The sequence below is a fragment of the Rosa rugosa genome, chromosome 4, assembly GCF_958449725.1.
Source record: "Rosa rugosa chromosome 4, drRosRugo1.1, whole genome shotgun sequence".
NCBI lineage: Eukaryota > Viridiplantae > Streptophyta > Magnoliopsida > Rosales > Rosaceae > Rosa > Rosa rugosa.
In genome coordinates this window covers 53817057-53838019 of record NC_084823.1, presented here as the reverse complement: position 1 = coordinate 53838019, position 20963 = coordinate 53817057, and the positions used below count along the sequence as shown (strand labels likewise).

The following is a 20963-nucleotide window of genomic DNA, read 5'->3' as shown; positions in this document are numbered from 1 at the left end:
AGAAAGTAAACAGCAGCTTGAGAACAGCATATATTGAGAAATTCAGCATGTCATAAAAGAGATTTCGAAATAGTTCCATTTTACTATTTTCTTAATAATTGGAAGTGTTAAACAAGAAGTATACCTTTCAACTCTCCTTCCAGACATTGGATCAAACTCGTGCAGGGAGATGCTTGTTTGAGCCCTTTCATAAAATTCAAAACCAAGCTCTCTTGCTGCAATCACAAAAGCTGCCTCATCTGGTGATTCAGCCTCATATGTAACTCTTCCAGATTCTTCATCAACTTCAGGTATTGCTGTATGACAGACGGCGAGTAACTGTAGAAACTTCTGGATTACATCTGCATGAGGCTCCTTAACCCAATTGCCATCCATTATTCTTTCATCCATGAAGTTAAAGCCTTTTATTGATGTCTTGGCTTCAGTAGATTCTTCAACTTGGCCTTCTTCTTCTGTCACCCCTTCAAACAAAGATGAGCCTTTGCCACTGGACAAAGCTCTCTCAACTTCTGTAACTCCGCGCCCAAAAGCAGTCCCGGCAATAGAACACTTGATAAACTCCATTGAGTTGCAAGTTAAGGTTCCTGTTTTGTCAGATAGAATAGTATCAACTTGGCCAAGTTCTTCATTCAAGTTTGAGGTACGTGCTCGAGCTGGCTTGTCAGTTTCCTCATAGTACATGTGCAGATCCCGGTTGATGAAAATGCTCTGGAGCACTTTGACAATCTCTATCGACACATACAAGGAAATGGGAATCAAATAACTGTACAACATAACGGCTGTTAAGAACTGCAAAATGGCTGCAAGTGGCGCTCTTGTTGGATCATAGTAAACTGTAGTATCATCTGGTCTAAGGTACCATCTTATCAATTGCCCATCTTCTATGTCTTCGCTAGTGGTAACCCCAAAGACAATAGCACCAACAAAAGACATCACAACTAAGAGGAAAAACAAGAAGTAGACTATCTTATCCATCCTTTTCTCAATTTTGCTTCTCTTGGAAGGTGGTTCAGTTGAGTTTTGCATAACTTTTGTATCATGACCTGTGAAGATTACAACCCCATATATAAAATCAGTGTTTCTCAGCTTAGAGTCCCTAAGCAGAAGCTGCTGAGGTGAAAGAGGGTACGATTCCCCTTCAAACTCCAGACTCCCTACGAATGAGTACAGACTTGCATTCGGGTCTTCACATCTGATCAAAGCCTTGAAATCTTTGAAGCTCGAGTCTTCATGAAGATTAGAAGTTGCTTCCAGAGATTGCTTTATTTTCAAATTAGTTTCCCCATCAAGGTTGGTGGTCTCTACATAGCAAAGTGCTTCATCATAGCTTGATGAAAGTAAGATGAGATCAGCAGGAAAAAATTGGTCCTTTTCCACTTTCACTATATCCCCAACTTTCAAATCCCTCCACTTGGTAAAATCAAATTCACCTTCCGATCGATGCACCAGAACTTTTCTGTTGTTCACATCCATATCCTGATAACAGTTTTACAAACTACATTACATTACACAACTTGATTACCACTAACATCACTAACTACAGCCAAATATAGAAACTTAAAATCAGGAAATGCATCAAACATGGTCTGGATATTCAGAAAATTTACCTGCTTTTTGCGCCGCCAATCTTCAAGGGCCTCTTTTCCCATTGTAACTCCAACCACAACCACAAGAGGGACAACATTACTGACAGCAGAGTAAGGCGAAAGCGGTGTAAATGACAGTATTGCGCAAATGAGGAAATACAGATTTGCAACCCTTCTAAATTGCTCAAACACTGCCTTAGGTAAGAATGTAGCAAGTGTATACTTGGTGGTTCTAACATAATTGCTTTCATAGTTCTTAGCAGTGGCCTCAAGGCATTCAGGGTCATTGCAATGGACTACTCTAGAGAATCCGGGGCCTCCGATCCGCGAATGCTCCTCATCTACGGATGGTTTTCCACGGTGAAAGGCATGGATTCTCCCAAAATGCTGCCTCTTCCTTCTACCACCACCCCCACCACCACCCATATATTACACAATTTTTTCCCACTCAAAGAGCCTACTTTAGCAGAGAGTTTTTCCAGAAACAACCGAGCAAGTTTCAGTTCCTCCAAACTCAGAAACTTACCCAACTGAGAGAACTCAATCACTCCAGTCCCCCAGAAGCAACTGTTTTACAACAACAAAACAGAAACTCAACAATCCCAGAAAAAGGCAAGGCAAAATATATATGAGCTAGAACAAGAGTGGAGATCTTTGGAACTGAAGCTTGTACCCAAAACTCAGAGATAGGCAGGCAATGAAAGTCGCTCCCGTACTCCTCCTATTCTCTTGCTTCTCTCTTTTTTTTTCTTTTTTTTTTGTGATGCACAACAACTCAACAAGGCTAAAGAGAGATGGCTATACCTTCCCAGCTTTGACTTGTAGCTAAAGGTCTAGAAGCACCAAACTTTGAACGAGGAAAAATGGGAAATGGGAAATGGACTCTCAACTCAGCTACTTCTTGAGAGAGAGAAGGGAGAAATGCCAAAGAGGTTATCAAACAAACAATCAACCCATTTGAAAAATGTATCTGACACAAAACTAGAATATTAAGCTTTTACAGAAACTGGAAGATACGATATATTATATACCAAGGGATCTGGATTGTGATTCCAGTTGAAGGTTTTGAGTACGGACCAAGTCTTCTAGAAGGTCAAGAAATAGCTATAATTAGAGTATTAGTGTAATAAATAAATAAAAAATATCAAAGTAAACACCTTTCTCGTGTTTTTTGGTCCATTCTGGTTCATAAGTAATACGGACCAAATTATATTTCCATTCTGGTTCGTAAGGAAAATGGACCAAATTATATGCACAAGGATAATAAGAAAGTGATGGGTAGCTGTGAAATGAAGCAGTCAGCATGATAAGCAAAAGCAAAATTATGAAATAGCCGTCATAGCTGACGTACTGGAAGTTGAGATAAATATGAATTTAAAGTTGCTGGCATTATAAAAAAAAAGTAAAAAACGTGATGGGAAAGTTGAGGCCGATAGCTAATTAAGGTGGGTAAAAGTCTACGTTTTGTTAATAATTTAATACAATGATTGCGAGGTTGGCCAATTAAGTTTGACCAACCTAGGTTCGAACCCCGAAGCTGTCAAAGTGGCGAGGCACTGTGCTGCAATGCACAGTTGGAGCATTTCACATGCGCCGAAGGGGTTTATCTTGGGCCTAGGAAGCCTTTGGGTTCCCCTTGACAAAGTCAAAAAAAAAATTAAGTTTGACCAACAAGTAATACTGTCTGTTCTTGACCAAATAAAAGCCAGCCAAGTCTCGTTTCAGGAAGAAAAATAGGACTGTCAAGACGTTTGGATTTCAAACGAAGAGATTAAAAGTCAGAACAGCCAATAAGAGAGACTAGCTAAGAAGATGATCCAGATTCAGAAAAATATCTATCGAGTCGATCAAAAAACAAAATGAATATTGCAAATTATATAATTTCCTAAAAAATCTGCATATTTTTCCGCCGTTAATGTTTTAGTACAATGAATTATCCAATTTGGGCTATAAAAATCCAACATGAAAATGACCGAGCCTGGATCTAAACCTCTTACTGAATCAGGAGAGCTAGAAGAGGGAGCAAATATGGGAAAATGATTTTTGAACCAAGAGCAAAGCAGAAATAAAAAAGAAAAGGGGATTGAAAATCAAAACTTCAACAGACCAAAACAAAAAAAAGCAAAATTTCAATGCCCTAATGTTACCAGCAAACTGTACATATATTTTGTGACAACATTACATTAAACTGCAGCAATAACCCAAGCTCTATAGCAATGCACATGATCATATTGGCATCCCTCTCTAGTTGTCTAAGATTTCACTTCTGAAAGTATAGATCATGCAGATGCATCCAACCTCTATTAAGTACAATCTAATTTCACTTTAAATTCCTCCAAAAAAGAGCAAGAAGACGAAGCTTCCCTGATTCAGGACAGGATTCTCCACAATTCTATGCAAATTGACACTCCAGCTTAATGATGTTTCTTCTGGAATTTTTTGTGACAGCTATAGTTTCAAGGGTGGGAAGCAAACCTCATATTCAATCCCTCCTTTTGTGCTTATCTCTCTTGGTTTCTGTGCGTTCCTTCTCAGGGGAATAATCATATCTACTTGGGGAGTCTCTGCTTCTACGCTTGTGATGTTTTGAGTGACTTCTGCTACTACTGCTCTTTTCTCGTGAGGGTCCTTTCTTCTTCCCTTTAGACCTAGAATGATATCGGTCTTGATGATCACTGGATGAATCACTATCTGAATCGCTGTGTCTGTGTCGACGTCGCCTGGAGCGCTTTCTACTCCTTTCATCTTCTGATGATGAGCTGCTGCTTCGGTGCCGCCTTGAGGGGGTTTTAAATTTCCTATCCTGTAGAGGTCCTTTCTCTGAGATATTTTTATCAACCTGATTCCCTAAAGAAGCAGTCTCAGCGTATGTGCTATTACTTCTGGCCGAGTTACCTATTAAGTTACCATTAACAGGCTCCCTTTTTTCAGATGAACGATCTTGAACAATCTCCCGGCTATGAGGGACATTAAGAGTGGAAGAATCTTCAACTGAATAAGTACTGTAAATTCTTGAATTGGCATTGGCAGTTTCTTTGGGAGGTGCAGAATTCATGGCTTTGTTTGTTGAGGAAGACAACTCGGGCGGAACCTCTAAGCCAAGTTCTTTACCCAAGGATTCCAAAAAGTCACCTGCAATCAAACGGTTTAATGTTGTATTAGCTGCTTCAACCTTCTTCTCGGGATTGCCAACTTCATTAGGAATAGAGGTATCCTCTTCATCATCTGAATCATCAGAAAAGATAGCCTGCACAGGAATGAAGATATATGAGGCCCCATAAACAGCATTTGCATATAAAACCGTAACATTGGGTTGTGTCTGCTATCAGGTGAGTGGATACATCTCTGTCGTTTCATTGATGCTCTAATTATTGGATTTTTTTTTTCCTGGTTGGGGGGGGGGGGGGGGGGGTGAAGTATGTACATGGGAAGTGCCAAACGAGTTAAAAGTCTCACAGTTATGTATCTATCATGATGCACATTAATGATAGTGAACTAATCAGATACCATCTCACATTTAGCAAACTGGCACAACTCTTAAGATTTCCTGATCCAAGATGCATACTAAGTTCTAACATGGACTTGTTCAATATTTGGCACATTGAAGGAACAAGCAATTGCTTTTTGCAAAGAGACTAGGTATATAAGAGTTGAAGATACGCAGGTAGTCTAGGAGCATAGATGAAAAGTCATAGCCAACTGCACATATTATCAACATGGTTAATTACCCATAATGGTAAAAAGTTGTGAAGGTTGATGAACTTCTTAATTACAACACTAAAAGTAGTCAAGTACGATATTATGAGTGATATAAGGCCTTTATTTGGTGGGAATTACACATGCTGCTCGGCACTATGCAAGAATGAACTATGAAGTGTATAACCACTTCTGGGGAACTTTTAAATTTAATAGAGCAAGTCTGGTTCAAAGTACCTTGTAAAGGTCAACAGGCCTCTCCACATTTTCAACTTCCACCTCACCACCACTATCATTGTCAGCTGCATCTTTGCTTATTCCTTGGGCCTCAGGTTGAGGCATCTGATATGAGTCTCTCTTTACAATTATAGTTTCTTCTTCTTTAGTCGCTTTTACAGAATCGGATGTGAAAATGAGAGTTTCAATTTTACTCTTCGATCGTGGAGCCGGTGCTGGCTGCAAGTGGCAATGACATATAATCAAGCCATGATATTGGGCAAAAGTACGTTCACTAGAGTACAGCTTTTCCAATGAATCAAGTAAAAATGGTGTACTTCATGTTCTAGTTTGAGAGTTACCAAGTAATGCAGATAAACAGAACAAGAATTAGAAGAAAGTGTTTGACTGTACCTTCCCCATATAAGGATCAATCAGATCAAACCGTTTGCATAGGATAGGTGAAGGACGCCATTGATATTCTGTTCGTTTTACGTGGACTTCCTTTGGGATTGCATCTTGAGCTTGAGTATCTTTAGCTTGCTGTTTTGATAATTAAGAAACCAATCAGAATCGACATCTACATACTCAAAATGTGAAAACAATATGAACAAAGGCATACCACAAATCCCCCAGAAGTAAATTCCATCCCTCCAGTAAGTGATGTAGAGATTTCTTTACTCCATTTCCCTTTTTTTATTGCCTCAGCTGCAGCTTCAAAGTCTAATCTCTCAAGAGCACGAGCTGCTTCTGACATATGACTAGCTCTACCAGAGTCAGTAGATCGAAGCCCTCCTTGGTACTTGTCCTTAAGAAACTGCTCAAACCTTTCTTGCTTTGCTGTATCATGTATGAAGGGTTTCGCGACTACTGGCATCTCACTCTACATTCAACACATAAATAATTTTAAAAAGGAAGAGAAACCCATCACTTCCACAGTCCAGATAAAACTACAATTAAGGGTATTTTAAAACAATTTATAGTGATAAAGCAGTATCAAACTAAAACCAAAGCCAGTAATTACAATTTGGATTCCATGAAACTCGTAAAGGTTAGCATATGAAAAAAGCACAATAATGAGGGATGGTACTCACATATGATGAGGGATCAGTAAATGTATCTGAAAGATTGTACTGAAGATGAATCGCATCTGTAGAAGGAATTGATGTACTCACGTCCTTAGAGCTTCGCTCCAAAGGCCTTTCCCCTAAAATTTTTCCACGACTCTCTGCTGTCATTTTCTGTGTTCTTGGAGACAATTTACCATCTAATTGCAGCTTGGTTTGATCTCCTCTCTTCTGTTGCTCCTCCCACAGCTTCCTTGTGTAATACTCATGACCATTTCCTCCAACAAGAAAACTAAACAATGGATTTGATTGATTTTTCTCTCTTGAGAGATCCTCAAATAATTTGCCACATCGAGCTACTAAAGTTGCAACCCCATCAATTAACAGTTTCAGATTATTATCCTGAGGAGGTGGGACTTCCAGGGGACCAGGATCTCCAAGCTTGTAGCTAGTCTCAGGAGGCCCAGTAAATTTATGATGGGGTACAAAATCCTCTGGAACTACAGGGGGATCAAATCTAGAAGATATCCCGGAGGAGTAGTTATCAGTTCTATATTCAGCAAAAATAGAAGGAAAAAAAAAATAGAAAAGTGAGAACATTGTTTTGTTATGTAAAGTATATGTAACTTCATCATGGACTCATCCTTAAACATTCAGAAGGATAAAATTTCAGCATATGCACATGCATATAAAACAGGTAAAACTGCCACTTGTGTTGTACGTATATCAATAGCGTTGAAGGGTTCTTTAGGCTAACTTTCAAATACCAAAGGATATCTCTGTTAACCAAAATGCTCAAAGACCTACAAGTTACAACTCATAATACTGAGAGCAAAATGGTAAAAGAAAGCAGTTTAAAAACTTCAAAATCAAAAACATAAATACAGAAATCCACAACCCACTTTACTTGGTATTCTTGTCCTACTTTAAGCTATAACAACTTTTACTTTATAAAATAAAAATTTGTGTATCAGAAAACTAAAATCTCTAATTACCTTTCAAGCTGGTAGTCAGAATTTGATGCAAGTCTAAATCCAGAGAGAGCACCTGCTTCCTTTTGAACTGACTTTTGCTTACGATCCATGATCAATTTTGTTGGCTCATCAATATCTTCAGCATACGTCTCCTCGAAGTCATAGCCTGAACAGGACGGGGGGAAGAGAGAAAGAACTTAGAACATATGAAGGGTGAACTGAGAGGTGTCAGCTAGACCATATGATTAAATTTTTTTGCATCCTGTCGACAACCTGGAAAGAATCCCACTGATATCTAATCACCAGAAAAAAAAAAATATAATCTATTTAACACCCCCCAAAAAAAAAAAAAAAAGCAGAGCTGACACAAATGGAATGCCCACTGAGTTAGCTCAAAATAAAGCATACTACGTATATCTTAAAAGCCTAGAATTTTCATTTCAAAAAGAAAAATAATAATAATAAAAATAAAAAAACAAACAAACCTAGAAGTTTATGGCTTCTTAGGAACCTATAGCGTGGGGACTGGGAGGACGGAAATAAGTGGAAGAAATATCATGTAAAAGAAAACTGTTACAACTATAAAAGCAATCCAAATGAGGTGGAAAGAAAAACACAGATCAACTGTGTTACTAATCGATGGCAGCAGTTTCTTCCACAATGCATGTAGCAAAGGGCAGCACAAAAACAGAGTGGTTTATGCAATGATATCATATGCCTCTAAAACACCTATAAATTCCAGCCTTGGATTCATAACTCATGGCACCAGTACTAACCAAAGGCTTGACCAAAGAAAAGAATACTAACCAGCGGCATACACATCCTCATCTTCAGCATCAAAATCTTCAAGTGCTCCAATTCCAAAACCAGGAGCAGCTTTTCCTGCTGATGAATAACAAGCCAGATCAACCATAAGTTGAGACATAAAAAAATCCATGCAATTAAATAAAACAATAAGAGGAGGATGGTGACCTAAGCAAAAAAGGAATGCCTACTAAATGAATCATAAATCTTACATTTGAAGCCAAAAAGATTATTGTTCATTAAAAGAGCACTTTTGTTTCCAGGGCCCCTATTATCAGATACGCGTGATCTTTTCTTTTCTGAAAATAAACAATTAAGAAAAAGTAGTGGTCAGATGACATCCATACTAGTAATCAGAAATACATGACCAAACCAAGAAATTGCATACCCCTAAACTCAGGAGCATGCTTAAAAGGATCAAAGCCTAATCCATGCAGATCCTGCTTTGGGTTGAGTACATAAACCTGAAAAAGTAGATGTGAGGCAGAAGTTAGGGTTTAGCGTGTATATAAATTCCAAGATCCATCTGATGAAGATATCTACTGATTTGCTAATAAACTGAAAACAACTAAACATGCAGTTATGATCACTAGTAAGAAAATGCTAAGAGAACAGGATTTACTTACAGGTGTATTTTGTGAAGATTGGACATCATCGCTTGCAGGCTGCTCTGTATAATTCTCAGATTTATCATGAATGGGTTCAGAGTCAGCCAGCTGTGTTTTCGCATCATTAGTAGAAAATGCTAAGAAAGCTTTTCTAGCCTCCCTTCGAGCATCTGTAAGGAAATACATGATGTTAAATCCTCCAATGATATTACTTCCAACTCTATTGCACACATACACATTCCATGAAGTATCTTACTCTCCTCCATACCCGGGTTTGGGGAGTAGGGCAGGGGGGGCAGTTACATATGTAGTGCTAAGCATGGATTGAACATAGCATTGCCGTACAAGCTTGTATATACTACTACTATTTTGTAAGAAATGTATACAGGTAAATCTACACTCTATGCATAATTTGAAAAAGTTCAAAGTTACAGCATGGGACCTCATACAACATTTCTAAGTTCTAGCCTGAAAGAGAAAGGCCACTTACTATGAACTAATATATCTTAGAAAAGAAGCAACCGCAGTATTAATATGAAAACAATCTTGAATTCGCATTTGCAACGCATACCATATGCTACATCAGTATGTGAATCCTTAATTGATCGACCACGCCGCCATCCCATCTTCAGCAGCAACTTTACACCTAATCCACAAGGACATTTCGGGGTTAAATGATGTGCAACTGCAAACTATTTCAATAATTGCTAATCCAAAATTAGGAAACGTACCTATAGAATCTGTGGCCGGAAGTACCAATTCATCAGGAACAGGTCCAGGAATAGCTGATGGCCTATAATACATGCAAAACCAACTTAGTCATCAAGTTGACTAACATGAATATCGAGCAAACAACGATCACAGATGATTAACACTAACCTTTTCTGATGTTCCTTTTCTGCATGTTTTCGAGCGTGATCTGCAGCTGTAAACCCAAATGTATCAAACTGCGAAGATGTCCCCAAAGATTGACCTTCCAATTCCTAAATATAGTCAAAAAGAGAATTGCAAATCTGAATTAGAATGTTAAAGTAAAATCAAAGTTACTGAGACAACTACTTCAAGAATCTCATTCGACTCAAAAAGGGAAGATTATTGCTAAATATATGTGTGTTTTTGTCCTTGATTGGGCTAAATCGCTAAATTTGTTAAGAAATATATTATGTTACTTAGACACGTTAGTGAGCAAACCTAACAGAATATGATTTTAGAAAGATGACGCTTTGGTTGACTTCTGTACAGCAGTACAAATTTTCGCCAAATTCAAATCAGCCTTTTCACTAAGTAAAGTTTCATCTTCAGGTCCTTTTGGAGTTAGAATTTCAAACAAATAAAAAAAAGAAAGGAAAAAAAATATCATTCTTCCACCTAGATTTACAGTTATCTCCAAGGAAAGAGCACCTTCTGTCAACTTCATAAATCCTAAAACTATGATTCTATTGACATCCTTAGCGATTATCCTAATTTTGTTTAGCTGGACAACTGTAATAAACATAGATAACCTTCTTTCCAACTTCTACTTTACCCCTTATTCTATGTTTTGCAAAGTGAATAAGAATTATTCATACGATCGAACCTTAACTGTGAAAAGGTGTATGAATTTCACCACCAATGGATTTTCAGTCAGCTCATAGGCAGAAAAACTAAGCATGTAATTGACCATTTCCTAAATGCCCTAATTCCCATATTGACAACTGAAACACTTCACACATTTGAAAGATAAAAACTGAGAGAATTTGAAATAAATCTAAGGTCCAGGTAAGATCAAATTAAAACATACAGCTCTTTCATCTTCATCTAGAAAGTTCAAAATGTCCTGCTGTTTGACTTCAGCTCTGTTCTTACGGGAAGACACAAAGGTCTGTGGTGTCCAACCTGCACATTTGTTTCACATCACAAGAACCATTAGCTACCTGAGAAACAAAAAAAACAAAAACAAAAAAATTAGAAAAGCAATGAAACACTCTAGTTCATAGGAATGCGTAGCAATACCCTCTTTCGATCCCACTGTATTGTAGTAGCCAGCAGAAAACCCTCCGCTAAAGGCCCCGTGAAATCTTCTTCTCCCTTCTTCATCTCTAACCTGGAGAGAGAGAAAAATCAAGAGAATGCTTCATCCAAATTTGCTCATTAAAACCTCATCAGGCCCATAACATCATTATTATTAATCCGCAAGTAGAACGAATTAAAATCAAATGTTGCTTAATTCCATAACAGTAATGCATGAAGTTAGAGTTCTCTAAATTATGTTCTAAGCAGTACATCTAGCTACGCAGGCTTGATTTCCAGAGTAACAATACAGATTATTCATCACAAATGTCAAACTCTTCCTAATCTAGAAGCCTTGGATAAACCATAGAAGCTCAACTAGTCAAAATTACTGAGCCGAGCTCGAAAACGAGAGAGTCATAATCTCTTCCATTGTCTGGAGCTAAGAAAATAAACGATATACGGAAGAAGGAGGCTCGGAACTACCTCTTGCTTCCAAGGAGCGAGAGTGCGGAGCTGACCGGAGGCTTCGGCGACGGACTTCTTCTTCCGGCTGGTGTTGACGTCATCCTCGCGCGCTATTGGCGTTCCGTAGAAGACGAAGTCTTCTTCGTCGGAATCCATTTTTGTTTTTTTTTTTTTTTTTTAACTTACGAGCTTGAGATTAACAGCAATGCTTTGTAATCGGAATTGGAAAAGAAAACCTAGTGCGATCGAGATGGAGAAGATAATACGGTTATGAATTCTGTATAGGAATTAGGATTTCCAGGAGTTTAGTTGCAGAGCAAAAGCCCTCCTTCAAGGGAGAGAGAGCGAGGTAGACGAAACAAGAAAGCGAAAGAAGGAAGGGTGCTCCTGTGAAACGGACTCGGAGGCCCGCAATTTGCCCCGCAAAAGATAAATGAAAGGTTGTTACGGCCCACTGGCTACTCGTCCCAGTAGGGCTGGGCACGGGCCGGGACGGGCCGGTTATAGGCTGATACCGAGCCCGGTACCGGAAATATTTTTCGGGACGGGCCTTGGTTTTTTTGAATATGGTACCGACGGTACCGAAACTGAACGGGATCGGATCGGGCCCGGGCCCATTTCGGGATCCCAGACTCCCTTGTTTTTTCCTATCACTTGATTCACTTAAGGATATCTGGTTTTCCAGATTTCACTCATCCCAGAATGCAAATACATATTTCTAGCAGTCCTAGCACTACAGCCTACAAATCTACAATGTTGACACATTCAATTGTCTTAAAACAAATCAAAATGAAGCACATTTGGCCATTTGCCATGAAAAGAAGAAAAGAAGAATGACAAGTTGACAACAATCACAACATGTCAATATCTGCACATGACAAAATATCAAGTCAAAAAACTGCAACTGATTTAATTGTAGATCCCATTCATTTCATTGATCTCAGTATGCAGCCCTGCAAGTGCAAGAACCTAACAAACTAGCTCCACTAGTACCCAAATTTGATAACAAATCAAACTGTACTAAGGCTATTGTCTTGGTGCTGCACAGGAGGAGAATGATTGCTACAAAAAATGCAGTTATGCACTAAAACAGTAAAACAATAGAACCTGCAAATTTGACACACTTGCACAGTTGTACTATTTCACAATCTAATATGAGTAATATCAAATTATCAACTAATCAACACTTCAACACAATGAAAGACCAAGCAAATCAGAAACGAATCAACTCAAAGTTTTGCAGAAGTGCAGATAACAATGCAGAACTGCAGAACTCAAAGTCTAAAACACAACAACACAAGTACACAATAGTGACAACACAACCATTATCAAACTCACAAGGTGCAAACTAAACTAGTCAATAGAAATAGGGACTGCAGCCTTTCCCTTCGATTTTGCCCTTGGGATTGTTGGACCACTTGGACGTGTGTTCCTGCTTGATGCACTGCTCTCATAATCTAACCAAATACCAGAAAAATAAAAGTAAGCACTCGAAGTTGTTCAGCACTTGCAAGAACACAGAAAAAAAAAAATTAAAATGCAAACTGATCAAGTACCTAATTCAGCTTGTTCATAGAACTCGGTGTTTTCAATGGAAGGCTCCTCATCTACCACTTGAGCAATATCATCTCCCAACAACCAATTCTGCATGCATATTAAACCCTCCACTGATTTAGGAGTCAATGAACTCCTAAATGTATCAATCACTCTGCCTCCGGTGCTAAAAGAAGACTCTGATGCTACTGTGGATGTTTGAATGGCAAGTACATCTCTTGCTATTGCTGCCATAACAGGGAACTTAGGACCATTTATCTTCCACCAACACAATATGTCGAAATCCTCTTCCTCATCATCAACAAATTCAAGGGGAGCATTCAAATACTGATCCACTTCATGTACCATGACAGCCTCATCACTCTCTTGGACCACCTTTTTCCAATTGTTTAGCATCTGACCCCTCACACCTTTCCTAGGATTACTTCGGCTACTAGTGATTGTGCTGCTTGAACTTGTAGGGCTTGGATGCCTGCGCATATGTCTGCCACCATCTACTGTTGGTGCATACTAAGAAGCAATAAGACAAAAAATTATGCATTAATACTTAGAACAAACTAAGACACAAAAAGATGAAAAGTAAAAACATAAACAGCCTCGAAACAAAGTGTAAAATCATCAAAGTTCGAGTTGTACCTCATCGTATAGTGCCATCAATAGAGATTTAATCTCATCAGTTCTGTGTTGCACATCAAAGTCATCCAAACCCTCTTCCTTCAAGGAATGTGTGTAATTCCTAAGCTTGAACCTTGCATCGAGTACAAGTCCGATAATAACCAAGTGGTTGAGGTCTTGAAAGCTGCCATAGTATTTCAAAAACCTAGATTTCATATTTGCAGCCATATCGGTTAAAACCTTTTCTGTATCGGAACCAGTTGCTATCTCAGGTTCAAGGAATAGGCTGTTGATGTTTTTCTCCATTGTTACGACATCATGAAATGTCGTATGCACAGTTGGATGCAAGCTTGCACTAACTCGCAGCGTCACGTCGTAAAAAACTCTAAGTAGATCAACAAAAATCTCAGCCTTTTCCCAATCTGATTTTGCAGGTGGTCCAACTCTGTTTCTCTTGTTAGTACTAGGAATCAGATTGCCCTCCTCATCATACTCCTCTTCTGGTTCCTTAAAATAACCTAGATACAGCTGATCCTCATCTTCCTCCATCCTAACAAAAGCTTTCTTGAATTTTAAGGCTGCCTCCAACATTAGATAAGTTGAATTCCATCTTGTTGGGACATCAAGACAAACCAGCCCTTTAAGAGGAAGCTTTACCCTTTCCACAGCTTTTCGAAAACTATCTAGTCGATTAGGTGAAGACCTAACATACTTGACAACATTCCTAATGGCTAAAACACTCTTTTGCAGCCTCTTCAAGCCATGTCCCACAATCAGATTGGTTATGTGGGCTGTGCATCTCACATGCATGTATTTACCACCTAAAACAGGTTTGTAACCTTCAGATTTGTTCATCTTTGATATAAGCCACTCTAAAGCTGACTTATTGGCAGATGCATTATCGACAGTGATGGTTAAAACTCTCTCAATCTCCCACTGCAGTAAACATGACTCTATAAGCCTACCTATGGTTGCCCCTTGATGATTTTGGATAACACAAAAGTTTATAACCCTCTTGTGCATTTTCCAATCAACATCAACGAAATGGGCAGTAAGCACCATATAGTTAATGTTTTGCACACTAGTCCAAGTGTCCGTTGTAAGACACACCCTGTAAGCCTTCAAAATCTTGATTAATTCTTTTTTCTGTGCATCATACATTCTTAGAAAATTTGTAACTAGTTTCCTACGAGAGGGTACTTTAAACAGAGGGCACACTCTAGTACAAAACCGATTAAAATCTTTCTTCTCAACAAAGGTAAAGGGCAACTCATCTATGACAATCATTTCTACACAAGCTTCTAGATAGTCATCTTGATCATAAGCTACTGCAGTTAGCTTGTTTCCCTGAGACTTATCACCTATAAGAACCCTCTGAGTCTTGCTAATATTAGGTGGATAGTACCTACAAAATTGATTAATATGCCTAATCATCCCCGAAGTCCCATTCTTAGAACTATCCACTGCAAAGTCTCCAATTTTCCCTCTAGGACAGTAAATACAGTGAGCTCTTTTTTTAACAATGTCTATCTCATTCCCTTCAGCATCTTTACCCTTCTCAATCTTGTCATACTCCTTAAAATGTTCCCAAACAAAACTACGTTTAGCAGAACTAACCGGATTAGCAGAATAAGTAATTCATATTCGAAGCATGAAACTCAAAATACCCTGTTTATAATCTCAGAATTTTTTTCTCAAAAACAACTACATCTTACACCTCTTAAAAATTACATAACCAAATCCTCAAGTTACTTATTACAGCACACTCTCACCAAATCAATGTGTAAAGCTCAAATGAGCATAACACTCCTCACAAAAACAAATGTTGTAAATCCAATACTAATACTCTAAACCGCACGATCACTGCCCTGATTCTCCTGACCTGTAGGATTACCCGCTACACAATTTGAATAGTGTACCGGGAGTTGCAACAACACAAAACCCGGTAAGCTTTTGACAGCCCGTATGAGTAAACAAGAAAGAACTGTTGATTTATTCAATTATATTTATTATAACTCAAGTAGACAATCAACACACTCACAAGGTAACTCCAAAAATCACAGAAACATATAAGTATATTCTCGATGCTTTCTTTTAAAACTCAACATTTGACTGATCACAACCAACAAATATTGCAACATTAATATGTGAAATAACATTAAAGCAAAGCATGCTTGATTCTCTTTTCACTAACACCTTCACATATTAACAATATATCACAAATAGATATTTGATCAAAATAATATAAGTACACTTTTCTTTTTAGTGAATTTTCGGATTAACTGGTAACAAATCATAAATACAAGTACTAGGGTCCAACGTACTATACCCAAAGCACGAGTAAGTCAGGTTGACTGGTAACAAATCACAAATCCACGTACTAGGGTCCAACATACTATACCCAAAGTACGGGAAAGCCGCAGCATACTAGGGTCCAACGTACTATACCCAAGTATGTATACCCAAGGTCGGCTACTTCCTTCCTATGAGTATAATAGTGCACTATCTGTAGGGACTAGGGCCCAGGCTTAACGTCTCATAACACCAAAACATATTTACCAGTAATTCATTTAAGCACGGGGTTGTAGGAATCACCCGGCTTCACAACTGTACTTCTCAGACATAATCAAATTCACAAAATACAATCTTTATGATTTATAGATCGTATATATGTATATGTACACCCACATAAAGAGACATATTATTTCAAGATAAATCTTTATTTCTTAAAATAATTTCCACATAATCACATTTGGGCATATAAAATAGCTTTCACACCACATGATCAACATTTTATTATTCAACAATTAAAATGCGAGATTAATAGCTTGAATAATATCAAATCCATTCTCAATCATTTCATCACACCAATCACACATCAACCAATATATATATTCTACGTAAATATATATATACGTAATCATCCGCTCAGGGATGACCACTAATATCAACTATAGTTCAAGCATAAAAACCGTGAAATTCATTTGTATAAATGAAATCATTTTACTTACCTATGGACCGTAGTTGATCAAGTCCATATGATTTAAAACAAATATTTATTCCACAAATATTTTCACACAATTGCGATAAAAATAAAGTAATTAAATTTATTCGGTTCGTAATATGAACCACGTGAAGTTTACTCACCTCTAATTCCCGCTGCGTCTTCTAAAAGCCAAATATCGATCCGAATCGTCCACCAACTCGATTCGTCAATCACCTAATCAGATACTATCTTGACTTAGTAAATCAATCATAAACCACACATATACGGAAATCCAACGGTCGGATTCTAATTTAATGATGATCCAACGGTCGGATCGAAATTATACGATGATCCAACGGTCGGATCCTCACGGATCGCCTTTAGGATCATTCTCCAAAATTATCATGAAGATCCAACGGTCAGATCTTCTTGAATCACTCTAACAAACATCTCCACAAAATTATACGAAAATCTGACGGTCGGATTCTCACGAATCGCCTTCCGAATCACCATTTCTCAATTATACGAAGATCCAACGGTCGGATCTTCGCCCGTGACCACACAAAGTCATCGGGACAGTCATACGATCAACATATCTAAATTTGAAGTAAAACCGATGGTCAGATCTTCGCAGATCGTAACCTGAAGATAAAACGTAAAAACGTTAAATAGTAACGTAAAAACGTAAATCCACTATTTATCAACTTTTCTAACATAACCTTGTTATATATCAAAACGCTCGTATGGATGCGTAGATCATCGCCTAGATAATGAAAACTCAAAAAAAGGGTCCGACGCGCCACCACACCCGGAGGTCAGACGGCGGTCAACGCCGGTCAACAACCTCAGATGGCAAAGTGACCAACTACAAACTGGTTCAAAATGAAGGGTTGATCGACTTTCATACCTGGAGCTAAGCGAGATTCGGTCTAGATCGTCCTAGATCAAGCTTGGAAGTCGGATTAATCATGTGCGTCCGATCAGATTTCAGATTAAATCAGGGACGTCGAAAAAGTCAAACCTTGATCTAGTGTTCTACACTCAAAATCGTGATGAAAGACTTACATGGGGATGATCAGGGGGAAGAGACGATCACGAAAATGAAAAGGATCGGCCGAGGTGACGCCGGAAAAGTGTATTTCCGTCCGGGTCACCGATCGGAGGCTGGGTGGCTTCGATCCAGGTCTGGGGGCGGCGACAGGGCAAGGCGCTCCCACAGGGCGACTGGGCGGCTCACGGCGAAGCCAGGGATGGCCGGGTCGTGGCCGGAGGACGGCGGAGGACGAAGATGGGTCCGAGTCGGGTCAAGCGGTTCGGCCGCGTAGGGAGGAGAGAGAACGGAGGATTCCAGGGGCCAAAACGCAATTTTTCTGATTTTTCTGTCCTTAATGACAGAATCAGAAATTTTTCCATATTTATAAAAAATTCCCAATTTTCAAATATTCATAACTTATTCATACGAACTTCGAATATTGCGTTCCACATATGCACGAGATCGTATCGACAAGCTCTACAACTTTCATGAAGGAAGTTTTCCCAAATTTTGAACGTATAAAAAGTCACTTTTTGAGACCCCCTAAATAACGTTCGTTTTCGAAAATTAAATCGTTCGAACTAATTCCACAACTTCTCCGAGCCTCGTACTCGCTCCCACTATCGTGAAATCATTTCTAAAAATCCACGGAAATTAATTTGGATTTTTCGGGGTATTACAACATGAGTCTTTGTTTATGTAAGTGAAAAGTCTGAATTCGACTCCCGTAGTTGTATAATAGTTGTTTGTATAAAGGAGAGGTCCTCCCTTGTATAAAACCTAAAATGCAATTTTGAGAAGTAAGAGTGAATTAAAGAAACTATGTGCAAACGGAGACTTTAATTATTGATGAGTACTTTGCCATGAGACAAGCTAGCACGTATTAATTCTCCATAAGACCATTTAGTCTCTTTTAAGTGGGAGGTATGAGTTAGACTCTCATAGTTGTATAATAGTTGTTTGTAAATTAAAATAAAAGCTAAAATGAAAATGTTAAGTGAATTGAAGAATTTAGATACAAACGAAAACGAAGACTTTAGTTACTGATGTTAAATGGAGAAGATTGAGATTTCCCACACATAAAATTGTCTCTCTAAATTAACTTATTGTTTCGAGTGCACCGATGAGTTTCAATCTCATATTCATGATTTTATATCTTTTTCAAAACTCTCATTTTTAATGTGCTCTAACCGAAATTGTGTGATAGAGTCGGTCTGTGACAATTTAAAATCACTAACAAATCCCACATCACTACAACGAGGCTCTCTCTTTTTCACACTCAAATTCTTCAACTTCTTCTTCTTCTCTGTCAAACTCATTATTCTTCTATCTCTCACTATATGTACTCATGGCATAGAACAATCAGCTCGTCCTTGCTTAACCACAACCCCAGATGACGAATAATTCGAAGGTTGAAGCTACATCAACACCATAACCAAGACACTCATCCCTGTGATGGTGCTCCCTTTTAAGGTATAGGCTCTCTTTGTTATCTCCTCAACTCCAGTTTTATAGGAATATAAGATTAATCTCTTCCAATATCTCATGCTATTTAAAGTTTTCCACAGATTGCGGTTAGTATATATGTTGATATCACATCAAAAGTTTATCCATCCGTTGTACATGCATGGTTTAATCACAATTCACAGAGTTAATATTGATTGGAAATGTAGGTACATTTCCTTATGAAAAATCAAAAGTTTATCCATTCGTTGTATATGCATGGCATGGTTTAATCATAAAATTAATATTGATTGGAAATGCAGGTACATTTCCTTATTTCCATAGATGTTATAAATGTGACTAAGAGAAATGAGACATAATTAGGGTACAAACACCAAATAAAAGAGTGTTGATTTACCCGTTGTATGAGTTGCAGGACCAATTCGTGTGACTAAGGTATCGTCATTTCTTATAAGGGCATAATTGTTTTTTCATGCAAAATTGATTTGCTGGGTGTATATAGATATTTGCTGGGTACATTTAGAAAGACCCAAATTTATAGCTCTACATTAAAACTATTTTCATAGTCTCTCTCTCTCTCTCTCGGATTAATTCTCCAAGAATCACAAACCAAAAAATTAACCAGGTCCAAGTGGGATGCCGGAGTCTGTCATCGAAGTTGAGGTCAACAAAGAGGAGTCTCTCGGAGAGTTTTGCAATTGTGAAGTCCTCATTTGATCCTCAAAGTGATTTCAGGGTGGCTACAACCGAAACTAGTCCGATTTGGGATCGGATATGTATAGGAAGAGATATGATTATGGAACAAGAAATAAAGAAGATGATGACTAGGCCTCATCAAAAAGCCCGCGGATCAAGTGGGCCGATGGAGGCCCGCCAGCCCTGAGGGCTAAAAACCCGGCCTGGCCCGTTAAAAAGCCCGCCTCGGGTGGGTAGTGGGCCGGCCCGCAAAAAGCCCGTAAAAGCCCGTAAAATATTATATATATATATATATGTGTGTGTGTGTGTGTGTGTGTGTGTGTGTGTGTGTGTTTATAAATATATACACACACACATATAGATATATATTTGTGTGCGTTTATATATATATATATATGTGTGTGTGTGTGTGTGTGTGTGTGTAGATATATCTATATATGTGTGTGTGTTTATAAATATATATATATATATATATATATATATATATATATATATATTTGTGTGTGTGTTTATATAGATATATATATATATATATATATATATATATATATAGGATTTTTCTCAGGTAAGGATGTCCTTAGTTTTTCTTATGGAACGGATTTACTGTTTTCACCCACTTTCCGATCACATTTTCACATCTTAACCGTTCAGTTTTTAGGTCCTAATGTATGGATCACCTCTGCAAAATTTCAGCCAATTTGGTGATCGTTAAGGCGTCCAAAACTGCAATTTACACGAACGAACCGAATCTGTCGAACCGGAACCGTTCGTTTACATTGTTGTAATTTGCAGTTTTGGATGTCTTAATGATCACCAATTTGGCTGAAATTTTGCAGAGGTGATCTATACATTAGGACCTAAAAACTGAACGGTTAAGATGTGAAAATTTGATCGGAAAGTGGGTGAAAACCGGAAATCCGTACCTAAGAAAAACTAAGGACGTCCTTAGTGTAGCCGGACTGTATATATATATATATATAATATGTGTGTGTGTATATATATATATATATATATATGTGTGTGTGTGTGTGTGTGTGTGTGTGTAGAAGTTCTTATACTTCTATATAAAATATGTGCATATATATATATATATTCTAAATATCGGTTGACCAATTCGATCGGATTCGAAAATATGGTGAAATTGGCTAAATTTTTTACCACACTCATAATTTATTGTAATAAACTCATCCAACGGTCGGTTTTTCCA

At 38.1% G+C, this 20963-nt stretch overlaps 2 protein-coding genes across 3 annotated transcripts; both read right to left on the bottom strand.

Moving 5' to 3' along the window:
- Positions 1–42: 42 nt before the first annotated feature.
- Positions 43–2742, bottom strand: LOC133745031 (putative phospholipid-transporting ATPase 9). Its single transcript, XM_062173034.1, has 2 exons — positions 1608–2742; positions 43–1476 (listed from the first exon to the last, which is right to left on the bottom strand). The coding sequence occupies exons 1-2, from the start codon at positions 2010–2012 to the stop codon at positions 43–45; spliced, it is 1839 nt and encodes a 612-aa protein (XP_062029018.1). The 5' UTR covers positions 2013–2742.
- A 956-nt stretch (positions 2743–3698) lies between these two features.
- LOC133706677 (G patch domain-containing protein TGH) lies at positions 3699–11824 on the bottom strand. 2 transcript variants are annotated; one of them, XM_062132222.1, is made up of 16 exons: positions 11427–11824; positions 10944–11034; positions 10732–10826; positions 9831–9934; positions 9683–9744; positions 9523–9597; positions 8970–9121; positions 8732–8807; positions 8556–8642; positions 8347–8424; positions 7561–7705; positions 6593–7115; positions 6121–6381; positions 5913–6041; positions 5520–5738; positions 3699–4833 (listed from the first exon to the last, which is right to left on the bottom strand). In XM_062132222.1, the coding sequence occupies exons 1-16, from the start codon at positions 11562–11564 to the stop codon at positions 4069–4071; spliced, it is 3000 nt and encodes a 999-aa protein (XP_061988206.1). In that variant the 5' UTR covers positions 11565–11824; the 3' UTR covers positions 3699–4068. The 2 variants fall into 2 exon arrangements, with proteins under 2 accessions (XP_061988206.1, XP_061988207.1); XM_062132223.1 differs by having other exon boundaries at positions 6593–7082.
- Between the last annotated feature and the right edge of the window lie 9139 nt (positions 11825–20963).

Coding starts and splice junctions, on each gene's coding strand:
- LOC133706677 (XM_062132222.1), bottom strand. CDS start 11,564: ATGGATTCCGACGAAGAAGACTTCGTCTTCTACGGAACGCCAATAGCG. Junction 8,425..8,555: donor TAATCTTTTTGGCTTCAAAT/GTAAGATTTATG, acceptor GTTATTCATCAG/CAGGAAAAGCTGCTCCTGGT. Junction 6,382..6,592: donor TTACTGATCCCTCATCATAT/GTGAGTACCATC, acceptor TGTTGAATGTAG/AGTGAGATGCCAGTAGTCGC.
- LOC133745031 (XM_062173034.1), bottom strand. CDS start 2,012: ATGGGTGGTGGTGGGGGTGGTGGTAGAAGGAAGAGGCAGCATTTTGGG. Junction 1,477..1,607: donor ATTGGCGGCGCAAAAAGCAG/GTAAATTTTCTG, acceptor AACTGTTATCAG/GATATGGATGTGAACAACAG.